This window comes from Spermophilus citellus, assembly GCF_964194105.1.
Source record: "Spermophilus citellus genome assembly, chromosome: 2".
Classification (NCBI taxonomy): Eukaryota; Metazoa; Chordata; class Mammalia; order Rodentia; family Sciuridae; genus Spermophilus; species Spermophilus citellus.
In genome coordinates, this window is record NC_138183.1 from 143,552,179 (window position 1) to 143,564,028 (window position 11,850).

An 11,850-nucleotide genomic window follows, 5' to 3' on the forward strand; every position below is an offset into this window, starting at 1 on the left:
GGTGACATCTCCAGTGATCAATAGGAACCATAAGCCATTGTTCACTATAAACATCTCTGCACTATTTTCATAGTTCTATATGCACTAGAGAAAGGATGTAAAACCTGACTCTGGAGACCATCAAATAGAGCAAACACACATGAGTTTTTACCTCTTATTCAAGACAGGTCACAAAAATTGGGGAAAAAATGGATAAGACTTGAAAATATCAAAAAGGAGTCCCCTCTCAGTAACTGTAAATTCTAGAATAATAGAAAAGCGTTCCAGCTAAAATTTGAGGCAGTATTTTGATACATTTTTAGCTAGGAAAACAAAACTGGCACAGAAGAAAAGAATAGAAATTCCATTTAGTAGGAGACAATTTTATAACTACAAGAAAGTTGAGAGATTTTTTTTACCATCTTATCCCTTAATTATGTGGGAAAAAATATATATTTAAATAGCATTTTGACATTCCTAAAGCCACACAAAAATGATTTTCAGTAAAGGACTATGTGCTATGACTCAGCTCCTAAAATGAAATGTGCTCAATAATATGTTGTGCAGAGATGTTTATCAAATTACCTAAGCTGATTCCCTTTTTCTTCTCTTTTCAGGGAACAACCTACCCACCTTGGGACCATGGCTATGGGAAAAGGGAGCACAGTGACTGAATTCACCCTGATGGCCTTCCCAGCTCTCCTGGAGATTCGAATACTCCTCTTTGTGGTTCTCTTGCTAAGGTACACATTAACAGCAACAGGAAACCTTACCATCATCTCTCTAATATGGACTGATTCTCACCTGCAAACCCCAATGTACTTTTTCCTCAGTAATTTGTCCTTTCTGGATATTTTATACACCACTGTTGTTACCCCAAAGTTGCTAGCCTGCCTCCTAGGAGAAACAAAGACCATATCCTTTGCAGGCTGCATCACCCAAACATATTTCTACTTCTTTCTGGGGACAGTGGAGTTTATCCTCTTGGCTGTCATGTCCTTTGACCGCTACGTGGCCATCTGTAACCCCCTGCGTTACACCCTCATCATGAACAGCAGGACCAGCTTCCTACTGGTTCTGGGATGCTGGGTGGGAGCCTTCTTGTCTGTGATGGCACCAACCATTGTAGTGACAAGGCTACCTTACTGTAGGAAAGAAATTAATCACTTTTTCTGTGACATTGCCCCTCTTCTACAGGTGGCCTGTATAGATACTCGCCTAATTGAGAAGATAAACTTTCTTCTCTCTGCCCTGGTCATCCTGAGCTCCCTTGCATTCACTACTGGGTCCTACAGCTACATCATTTCTACCATCCTGCGAATGCCCTCAGCCTGAGGCCGTCAAAAAGTTTTTTCTACCTGTGCCGCTCACATCACTGTCGTCTCCATTGCTTACGGGAGCAACATCTTTGTGTATGTGAGACCAAATCAAAAATACTCACTGGATTTTGACAAGGTAGCGGCTGTCCTCATCACAGTAGTGACCCCTCTTCTGAACCCTTTTATTTACAGCTTAAGGAATGAGAAGGTAAAGGAATTGTTGAGAGAGACAATGAACAGAATTGCATCCTTGACATTAAGGAAAACTTGACATTGTGTTGAATGCATCACATGATATTTCTTATCTTCAACACATTCATTCTGCATGAACATAGAGGTACGTTAATACACCAGAAAACTGAGACTCTGCCCACAGAATAAGCCATAACATACCAAACCAAAAGAAAACTGCTCATGTCTTGGTAAAAGGGAATCAATCTATGTATTGTCTTGTATATTCATAGCTTAAAATCATGGAAGGTACCCAACGAGGATTCACAGGTCTCCAGTTCTAATCCTGGCTAAGTCCATTTAATCTTCAGGGACTTTGACCATGTTGCAACTTATCCAAGCCTCAATGTCTCCATCTCCTAATGAAATAATATTACTATATCACTCTCTGTAATGAGGCACGTAATGTTAGAGAATTTTAACTTATTAGGCACTCTTAGGAAACTTAATTTTAACCTCTATTTGCATTATCAAGTAAATATGTGAGAAGTGAAGTTAAAAAAAAAGAAGTGACCCATGACGATCTAAGTCTCTGGCTACACTTGGTGAAAGGCAGAGATATTTGATGAAGACAGGAACATAAGAGAGGTAGATTTAAGGTGAACATATCAAACTGGAGGTTCGTGAAGAATAGCCAAGGAAGATATTTTAAAAAGACAATATTAAAATTAATTTAAGCATGGGTGACCAAAGAGAAGAAAAACCAAGACAGTATGATGCCATGAAATAGGATGAAAGACAAGGGGAAAATCAATGGTTCAAGGACCATGTGTTACCATATTATAAGTATCTGTTGCATTTAATGGCAACAGAATCTGGACAACTTCAGCAAAAATAAAATCGAATATAATTTTGTGAGAACAGTCCAAAATGAAGTAAATGTACAGATAAAAATAAATTGAGAATATAAGTGTAGACTATTTTGAGAAGACTCTGTGAGAATACATGCAGTATTGCAATATTAAGGAAGCACAGGTTAAACCAAACATAATTTTTCAATAGGAAATGTGTTTGCTTTGTATAAAAATTGGTTAAAGTTGTCTGGTAGTGGGGCTCAGCTAAGGCTCTATGAGAGCAGGGAATGACCCATATGATGGCCTCCCTGGGGTAGTCAAAGGTGAAGAAGACACCTAGAGTACTTGTGAAAGGAGTGCTGTGGGCAGAAGTTCATGGTATAGAATGGTAAATTGGAACAGATGCATCCAGAAGTGGAACCATGTCAAGTAACAAGGTACACATTGTCATAGTTATTTTCGATAAATGGTCTAAAGAAGGTCCAAAGTGAATCTCGAAAAGACTTTAGACCCAGGCCCGGTAGTGCATGCCTTCCCAGCAACTCAGAAGGCTAAAACAAGAGGATCACAAATTCAAAGCCAGCCTCAGCATCTTAGCAAGACCCTGTCTCAAAATAAATAATAAAAAGGACTGGGAATATGGCTCGGTGGTTAAGTGTCCCTGGCTTCCATCGTTGGCACAGAAAAAGAAAAAAGACCTTAGAGACTTAGTATCTGACTTCCTGTAGAAAATTACCAAAAAATAACTAGAATAATGTGTACAGAGTCAAACAAATAAACATATCAATCACCGAGTGATATGATGCACCAGTGTACACAAAGGATATTATTTATTCATTTATTCATTTGCCAAATATTGCCTGAGTGCCTACTATGTACCATTAAACAGAATAGAAAAAATCCTTCTCTCAATGAGTTTAAATTATAGTAAAGGGAAAGATACAAGTAAAATGTAAGGAGGAATTATATGAAAAGCACAAAGGGGGAATATGGAGTTTTTGAGGATGAGTTTCAATTTTAAATAGGATGGTTAAGAAAGCGCTCTCTGAGGTGATCTCAGAATACAGATTTAAAGGAGATGAGTAAATGTGGATAGCTGGAACAAAAAGATTCTATGCAAGGAGGACACAGAACCATTGCTGTGGTCAGAGTGAAGCAAACAAACTCTTGAGTTAAAACAGGCAGTCACTCAGAGCAGAAGTCACCTCAGGGCAAGCAGCACACAGGGACCAAGATTATCAACACCCTGACCAGACTGAAAACCCAAACAGCCAGATGACTATACTAGACCCATAAGGCTAAGCACTGAGCATCAAGCACAACCACACACAAGCAATAGAGACTGACTATGTATCCTGAAGTAAAACCATACGTAAATTACCCACAGTGTCCTTGTTCTTCCTTTGATGACTTCCTTTCATAACAAATGTGAGGTTAAAAAGTTTCACTTATACTTTCTTAAGCATAAAACATTGGAAATAGAGCACAAACCAGATGACTTTGTTGATTTGTACAACAAACAATGGTTCTCAAATTCTAATTCCTAGACTGGCAGCTTGAAGATCACATAGGAGCATGTCAGAAATCAAAACTCTCAAGCTCACCGCAGACATCCTCCAATTAAGACACTGGAGGGGAGCCGCAGCAGTACATGTTTCAATATGCCTTGCCCATGACCTTAGAGCAGGAGATAGTTTGAGAACTATGGCATAAGGTCTAAGCAAAGCACCAGATACCAAGAACCCTACATCATTGCTCAGATTCAGGGACACCCTTGATTAAATAATGGCAGGAAACCTGTCTTGAAATGTACTTGATTTCTGATTTTGTTAAATCATATAACACAGTATTATTATACAATGATAATTATTTTAATTATGATTTTTTGTATTAGAGGTACTTACTTAGATTTTAATTTATTGGTATAAAATAAATATATTTATTTATTTACAAAACTGAGTTTGCTTCTGTCTGTGGAAAAGTACTTTGCTGGAGTACTAGAGATTGCTGGAGTACTAGAGATTGCAGCCAAAGTATTCTGAATTTAATGAGACTTAGGCACCTGGTGATGAAATAAAGATTTACCAAAGAGTTCTTAACAGTGTACAAAAGGCCAGATTTTTAGGTCAGTCAGTTAAATCTTTTGTGATCTAAGTATGTCTGGTTTTCCCTTTGGTGGAGGGAGCTTTATTTTAATTATATTTTTGTTGTTGGTGGTGCAGTTCTGGAGCATGAACCCAGGGCTTTGTGCATGCTAGGCCAGCATTCTACTTCTCGGTTACATTCCAGCCCTAGTTGTATGGTTTAATCACCATTTTATACATGACCTGTTGTCCTTGGAAGTCATTGGTCAGTCAAGTATTTATTCATAAAAGATGTGTTGAGTATACTTACTGAATCATGATCGTGGGCAAGGTACTTAATGTCTCTGTATCTCACTTCCTTATATAACTATAAAATAAATTTCATGATAATTTCTGTGTTGTATGTTGTAAGGCTAATGTACAATAAACTTGAAAGCAGTCATATTAGTGCATGAGATAAGAAACACTAAATATATATAAATATATAAGAATCTATAGAGGTGCTGATGATACAAAGATAAATACGGCATGATCTCCATTCCAAAGTAATTCATATTTTGGTTTGTAAGAAAATGATTCACAAGAAATTTTATAAATAATACATTCTAGAAATTCCCCCTCACTGTACTGGGGATTGAACCCAGGACTAAGTGCTAAGCAAGCACTTTACAACTGAGCTACAGCCATAAATGATGCATTCTAAAAACAAAGGACTGAGCTCAGTGTGCACACCTGTAATCCCGGGACTTCGGAGGTTCAGGCAGAAGGATTCCGAGTTCAAGGCCAGCCTCAGCAACTTGGCAAGACTGTCTCAAAGGTAAAAAATAAAAAAAGTACTAGGGATATAGCTCAGTGGTAAAACACCTCTGGGTTCAATTCCCAGGAACCCCTAAAAAAATTAAAAACAAAGGGATTAATACTTCTGATTTTCACCATGATAGAATAATAGAGATTATATTTTATATTTTTAACTTAACCAACTAGAAAAATCACACACACACACACACACACACACACACAAGACATCTCTTTACAGATACTGCATAACAGGCAGTGAAAGATTGTGATCCTTGAGATAGGGAAATAAACAAGGTGCCCCATCTTGCATCCTGAATGCAGTTTCCAGGCTCCAGCAGAGGGTAGAGCATGCAAACAGGCTGGTAGTTTCTCTGAATCAGAATACAGACAAAGATCAGAGTTTTGGTAGGCTATAGTGACTTGAATCTTTAGGGAAGAGGATCAGAGATGAGAGAATTGCATAGAAAAGAAACTCTGGAGATAGAGGGTTGCTCCAGAGAATGACTGAATATAGAACTAAGCATGCATGAAAAGAAATTACCAGAAGGATTAAACATATCCACAAGAAATCAATAAACAAAACAATATCCACTGTTCACATTGCTATGGAAATAGTTTGTGTTCCTACCAGCCAGAGTGGAAAAATCTTTTAAATAGTAAATTGTAGGCCATTAGAGAGTAGTGAGAATAAATCATCCTTGGAGCAAAGAAAAACCTAGATTTTTCTAAAGAAATTTTTAAAATAAGATTTCAAAGGACTTAACTGGTTCACAAATAATTTAAGTGTCAAGGAGAAAAAAGGCTGACATGCATTAAAATAATATTACCAAATTTATAAGAACAATTTAAAATTCACAATATTCAGCATCCAAACAAAAATATCTAGGCATACAAAGAAGGATATTGCGATTCAGAACCAGAAACAAAATCATTAAAGAAACAAACCTAAAACTGATGGCAATAACAAGCCAAGATTGTTCAAATACTCATGTACCCTAGAAGGCAGAATGTAATGTGGTCTAATGACTAAATAATTAATATTGAAAGTGGTTGAAAGCATTTTTATTATATAATTACTGTGAAATGCTGGTCACCAAAATAATCATTATAATAATTATAACCATTCTCTTCACCCTATCCATTCATGACTTTTAGAAGTCTTTGTATTATTTTTAATATTCTTCTAATAACCACTATTCTTAAACAAAGATAGTCATTATAATACTATATCCTTAAAATATTAGAGAATGGGGGGTAGGGTTGTGGCTCAGTGGTAGAGCACTCGCCTAGCACATTCGAGGTCCTAGTTTAATCCTCAGTACCACATAAAAATAAATAAAATAAAGATATTGTGTCCAACTACAAGTAAAAAATAAACATTTTTTTAAAATTAGACAATGAGATTTGTAGGAAGTATTTTTGCAACATGCATGATCTATAAACAAGATGACTCTAAAAGATCTATACTTGCCTTTGCATGAAGGAAAACTTGTAAGAGGTAGGACCCAATTTCCTCTTGGTCGTCTCTGTGGGGAAATAAATAAAATCCCAAATGTCACTGGATCTTACCCATCTGACCCAGATGAATACTGCAAGTTCTCACTCTTCTCCGTGATTACTACCAATTGTTCCTGGGCACCCCCAAGAGATATTCTATATGAACTTATGAACTGCCTTTTAATATCATCTGGCTCTGGTTGTCCACTGCTGATTCACACTGTCATGAAGCCATTTAAGGGCAGAGCTTTCTCACTGTCCCTGCAATCTATTCCCCTTGTAAGAAAGCAAATATCAGTGACAAAGAAGCTGTCTTTGATATCAATACAGTTCACCATTGAGATAGTAGATAGGTTCCTATGTTTGTTGGCATTCCTAGTGTGGATTGGGATACCTAGTATATCTTCAGCAGAAATTAGTATCTCAACTTTTCTATCTATGCACAGAAGTCAAGGTAGCTTATACATCATCTCTAAGAATTCTTTACTTTCTTTATAGACCCTTAATATTTATAATTTTAGAAGTGAATCCACATGGCTCGGTTAGATAACCAATATCTGAAATAGATACTATGTTATGTTTCCCATCTGGTACTTCCCACAGGTGCCCACCTTCTCCAGTCAAAATTGTCATAATAAATTAAGTCTAGATTTCTTGGCCCTTCTGTGTGTCACATATTTTTAGCCTCTATCTAGGACCTCTAATGCATAAATCAGACAGACTTCATGTAGTATCAGCTGACTCTACAGGGCATGTTTGAATATCTGAGATAACTTTGGTGCTCTAAAAAACTCTCACATCCCTTCCAGCTCATGTAACTGTTCTTTGAATAAAATAGGGAAACTTCAACTACAGAATTGGAGAAGATATTTATAAACCACTCATCTAACAAGAGCTTAATATGCAGAATACACAAGGAACTCAAACAACTCAGCTGAAGAAAATTAATAATCCAATTTGAAAATTGACAAATTAATAGACATTTCTCAAAAGATAAACAAATGGCCAAAAAAAGATGAAAAATGCTCAACATCACTAAACATCAGAGAAATGCAAATAAAAATCAAAATAAGATAGCATCTTATACCAATTAAAATAGCCATTGTTGAAAAGACCAGAAAATAATAAATGCTGGTAAATACGTAGATAAACGAGAACTCTCATACACTGTTGGTGACCATATAGATTAGTACAGTCATCACGGAAAATAGTATTGCAGTCCTTCAAAAATTAAAAATATAACTACAAAATAGCCACGATGGAAAGCAGTATGGAGATTCCTTAGAAAACTTGGAATGGAACTATCATTTGTCCCAGCTATCCCACTCCTTAGTCTATACCCAAATGACTTAAAATCAGCATATTATAGTGACACAGCCACATCAATGTTCATAGCAGCTCAATTCACAATAGCTAAACTGTGGAACCAACCTAGGTGCCCTTCAACAGATGAATGGATAAAGAAACTGTGGTACATACACACAGTGGAATATTACTCAGCATTAAAAGAGAATAAAATTATGCCATTTGCAGGTAAATGGATCGAGTGGGAGAATATCATGCTAAGCAAAGTAAGCCAATTCCAAAAAACCAAAGGCCAAATGTTCTCTCTGATAAGTGAATGCTGATCCATAATGGGGGTAGGGGGATGGAGGAACTTTGATTGGGCAAAGGAGAGGAAGCAAAGGGAGAATAAGGACAGGAAAGATGGTGGAATGAGATGAACATCATTACCCTAGGTACATGTGTGACTGCACATATGATGTGCCTCTACATCATATACAACCAGAGAAATGAAAAGTTGTGCTCCATTTGTGTACAATGAATTGAAATGCATTCTGTTTTCATGTATAACTAATTAAAACAAAATTTTAAAAAAGAAAATATGGAGATATACACAATGCAATACTATTCAGCCATAAAAATGAAGGAAATCCCATCATGTGTAATAACAGAGAGACTTGAAGGACATTATGTTAAAGTGAAATAAACCAGACACAAAAAAACAGATACTTTATGATCTCACTCATATGTGGAATCAAAAAATATTACTGATAATTCTATTCTAAAGAACTCAAAAACTCAAAAACAAAAAATGAATACTCCAACCAAGAAATGAGCTAAGGCTGGGCTGGGATTGCGGCTCAGCGGTAGAGCACTTGTCTAGCATGTGCGAGGCCCTGGGTTTGATCCTCAGCACTACATAAAAATAAATAAATAAAAAATAAAGGTATTGTGTCCAACTACTTCTAAAAAATAAATATTTATCAGACGCAGAGTTTCTGATTTGATATCAAGCTCCTTGATCCATTTTGAGTTAACTTTTGTGCATGGCGAGAGAAAGGGATTCAGTTTCATTTTGTTGCATATGGATTTCCAGTTTTCCCAACACCATTTGTTGAAGATGCTATCCTTCCTCCATTGCATGCTTATAGCATGGGCCAAGGACCTGAACAGACACTTCTCAGAGGAGGATATACAATCAATCAACAAGTACATGAAAAAATGCTCTCCATCTCTAGCAGTCAGAGAAATGCAAATCAAAACCACCCTAAGATACCATCTCACTCCAGTAAGATTGGCAGCCACTATGAATTCAAACAACAACAAGTGCTGGCGAGGATGTGGAGAAAAGGGTACACTTGTACATTGCTGGTGGGACTGCAAATTGGTGCGGCCAATTTGGAAAGCAGTTTGGAGATTCCTGGGAAAGCTGGGAATGGAACCACCATTTGACCCTGCTATTGCCCTTCTCGGACTATTCCCTGAAGACCTTAAAAGAGCATGCTACAGGGACACTGCCACATTGATGTTCATAGCAGCACAATTCACAATAGCTAGACTGTGGAACCAACCCAGATGCCCTTCAATAGACGAATGGATAAAAAAAAATGTGGCATCTATACACAATGGAGTACTATGCAGCAATAAAAAATGACAAAATCATAGAATTTTCAGGGAAATGGATGGCATTAGAGCAGATTATGCTTAGTGAAGCTAGCCAAACCCTAAAAAACAGATACCAAATGTCTTCTTTGATATAATGAGAGCAAGTATGAACAGAGCAGGGAGGAAGAGTAGGAAGAAAAGAGTAACATTAAACAGAGACTTGAGATGGGAGGGAAAGGGAGAGAAAAGGGAAATTGCATGGAAATGAAGGGAGACACTCATTGCTAAACAAAATTACATATAAGAGGTTGTGAGGGGAATGGGAAAATAAACAAAGAGAGAAATGAATTACAGTAGATGGGGTAGAGAGAGAAGATGGGAGGGGAGGGGAGGGGGGATAGTAGGGGATAGGAAAGGTAGCAGAATACAACAGTCACTAATATGGCATTATGTAAAATTGTGGATGTGTAACTGACGTGATTCTGCAATCTGCATTTGGGGTAAAATTGGGAGTTCATAACCCATGTCAATCTAATGTATGAAATATAATATGTCAAGAGCTTTGTAATGTTGTGAACAACCAATAAAAAAAATGTAAAAAAAAAAAATAAAAAATAAATATTTTTTAAAAAGAAATGAGCTAAGGAATTGAACAGACACTTCACAGAAGAAGAAATACAATTGACCTGCAAATATATGAAAATATGTTCAACATCTCTAGCAATTAGAAACTACTTTAAGATTTCATCTCACTCCAGTCAGAATGGCAATTATCAAGAATACAACCAACAATAAATGTTGGAGAAGATGTGGGGAAAGGTACACTCTTACATTGTTGGTGGGACTCAAAATCGGTGCAACCATTATGGAAAGCAGTATGGAGATTCGTCAGAAAACTCAGAATGGAACCACCATTTGACCCTGCTATCCTACTTCTAGGTTTAAACCCAAGGGAGTTAAAATCAGCATACTACAGTGATGCAGCCACATCATTGCTTACAGCATCTCAATTCACAATAGCCAAACTATGGAACTAACCTAGATGCCCTTCAATAGATGAATGGATAAAGAAAATGTGGAATATATACACAGTGGAATATTACTCAGCCTTAAAGAAGGGTGAATTTGTGGCATTTGCTGATAAATAGATGGAGCTGGAGAATATCATGCTAAGCAAAATAAGCCAATACTCCAAAACCAAAGGCTGAATATTTTCTCTGATATGCAGATGCTAATTTATAGTAAGGGAGAAGGGGGCAGTCTAAGGAAGAACAGAGGTAATTTGAATTAGGCAGAGGGGAGTGAAGGGAAGAGAAGGGGTATGGGGGTAAGAAGAGTAGTAGGATGAATTAGACATATATGATTACATGACCAATATAATTCCACATCATATATAACTAAAAGAATGAAAAGTTATACTCCATTTATATATGATATGTCAAAATGCATTCTACTGTCATGTATAACTAATGAGAACAAATTTTAAAAAAATACCTCACTACCTTTATTATTTTGAACTTTAAGGAGGATCATAATTTTATGTGAAGATAACCAGAAAGTGTGAATCAGTGACAAATTGGCCCTTACTTTTTGTTGGTTTTCTTTAATCTTGAACTTCTAACTTGAGCATGAAAGAGTAAATGCAGAAAGCTGAAAACCAAAGTTCCTTAATTAGGAATCTTGTGAGCTACCTAACATTAAAAAACATTTTTTAAAAACCATAAAAAATATATTGACCTTATAGAAGTAGGGAGTAGAGCATCTGTTACAGAGGAAGAAGAGGGAGGGGAGGGGGCATTAGGTAAATTAAGTCAAAGAATACTAATTTTTCAGTGAATACAGGATAAATTAGATCAAGCAATCCATTGCATAACATGGTGACTATTATTATCAATATATTGTACTCCTAAAAAAATGCTGAGAGAATGGATTTAAAGTGTTCACACCACACACACACACACACAAAAAAAAGTGGTAACAACATAAGGTCATGCATATGTTGATTAGCTAGATTAAGTCATTTCCCAATGTAAATATATTTCAAATCAATATGTTGTACATACATGGTAAATGCATTCAGTTTTATCTGTTGATTTTTAAAAGACAAATTAAAAAAAAATAGCCAGGATAACCTCAGCAAAAGCAAGGCACTGAGCAACTAAGTAAGTCACTATCTCTAAATAAAATACAAAATAGGGCTGGGGATGTGTCCCAGTGCCTCTGAGTTCAATGCCCAGTAGCTCCCTTGCCCCCCCCCAA

The 11,850-nt window shown here is 36.6% G+C and overlaps 1 protein-coding gene across 1 annotated transcript; it reads left to right on the forward strand.

The window, feature by feature from the left end:
* Window positions 1-621: 621 nt before the first annotated feature.
* On the forward strand, window positions 622-1,569 carry LOC308639971 (olfactory receptor 6M1-like; the record flags this gene model as incomplete). Its single annotated transcript, XM_081278388.1, is given in 2 exon segments — window positions 622-1,311; window positions 1,315-1,569. Coding segments are annotated over 2 exon segments (945 nt in total).
* Window positions 1,570-11,850: the final 10,281 nt, after the last annotated feature.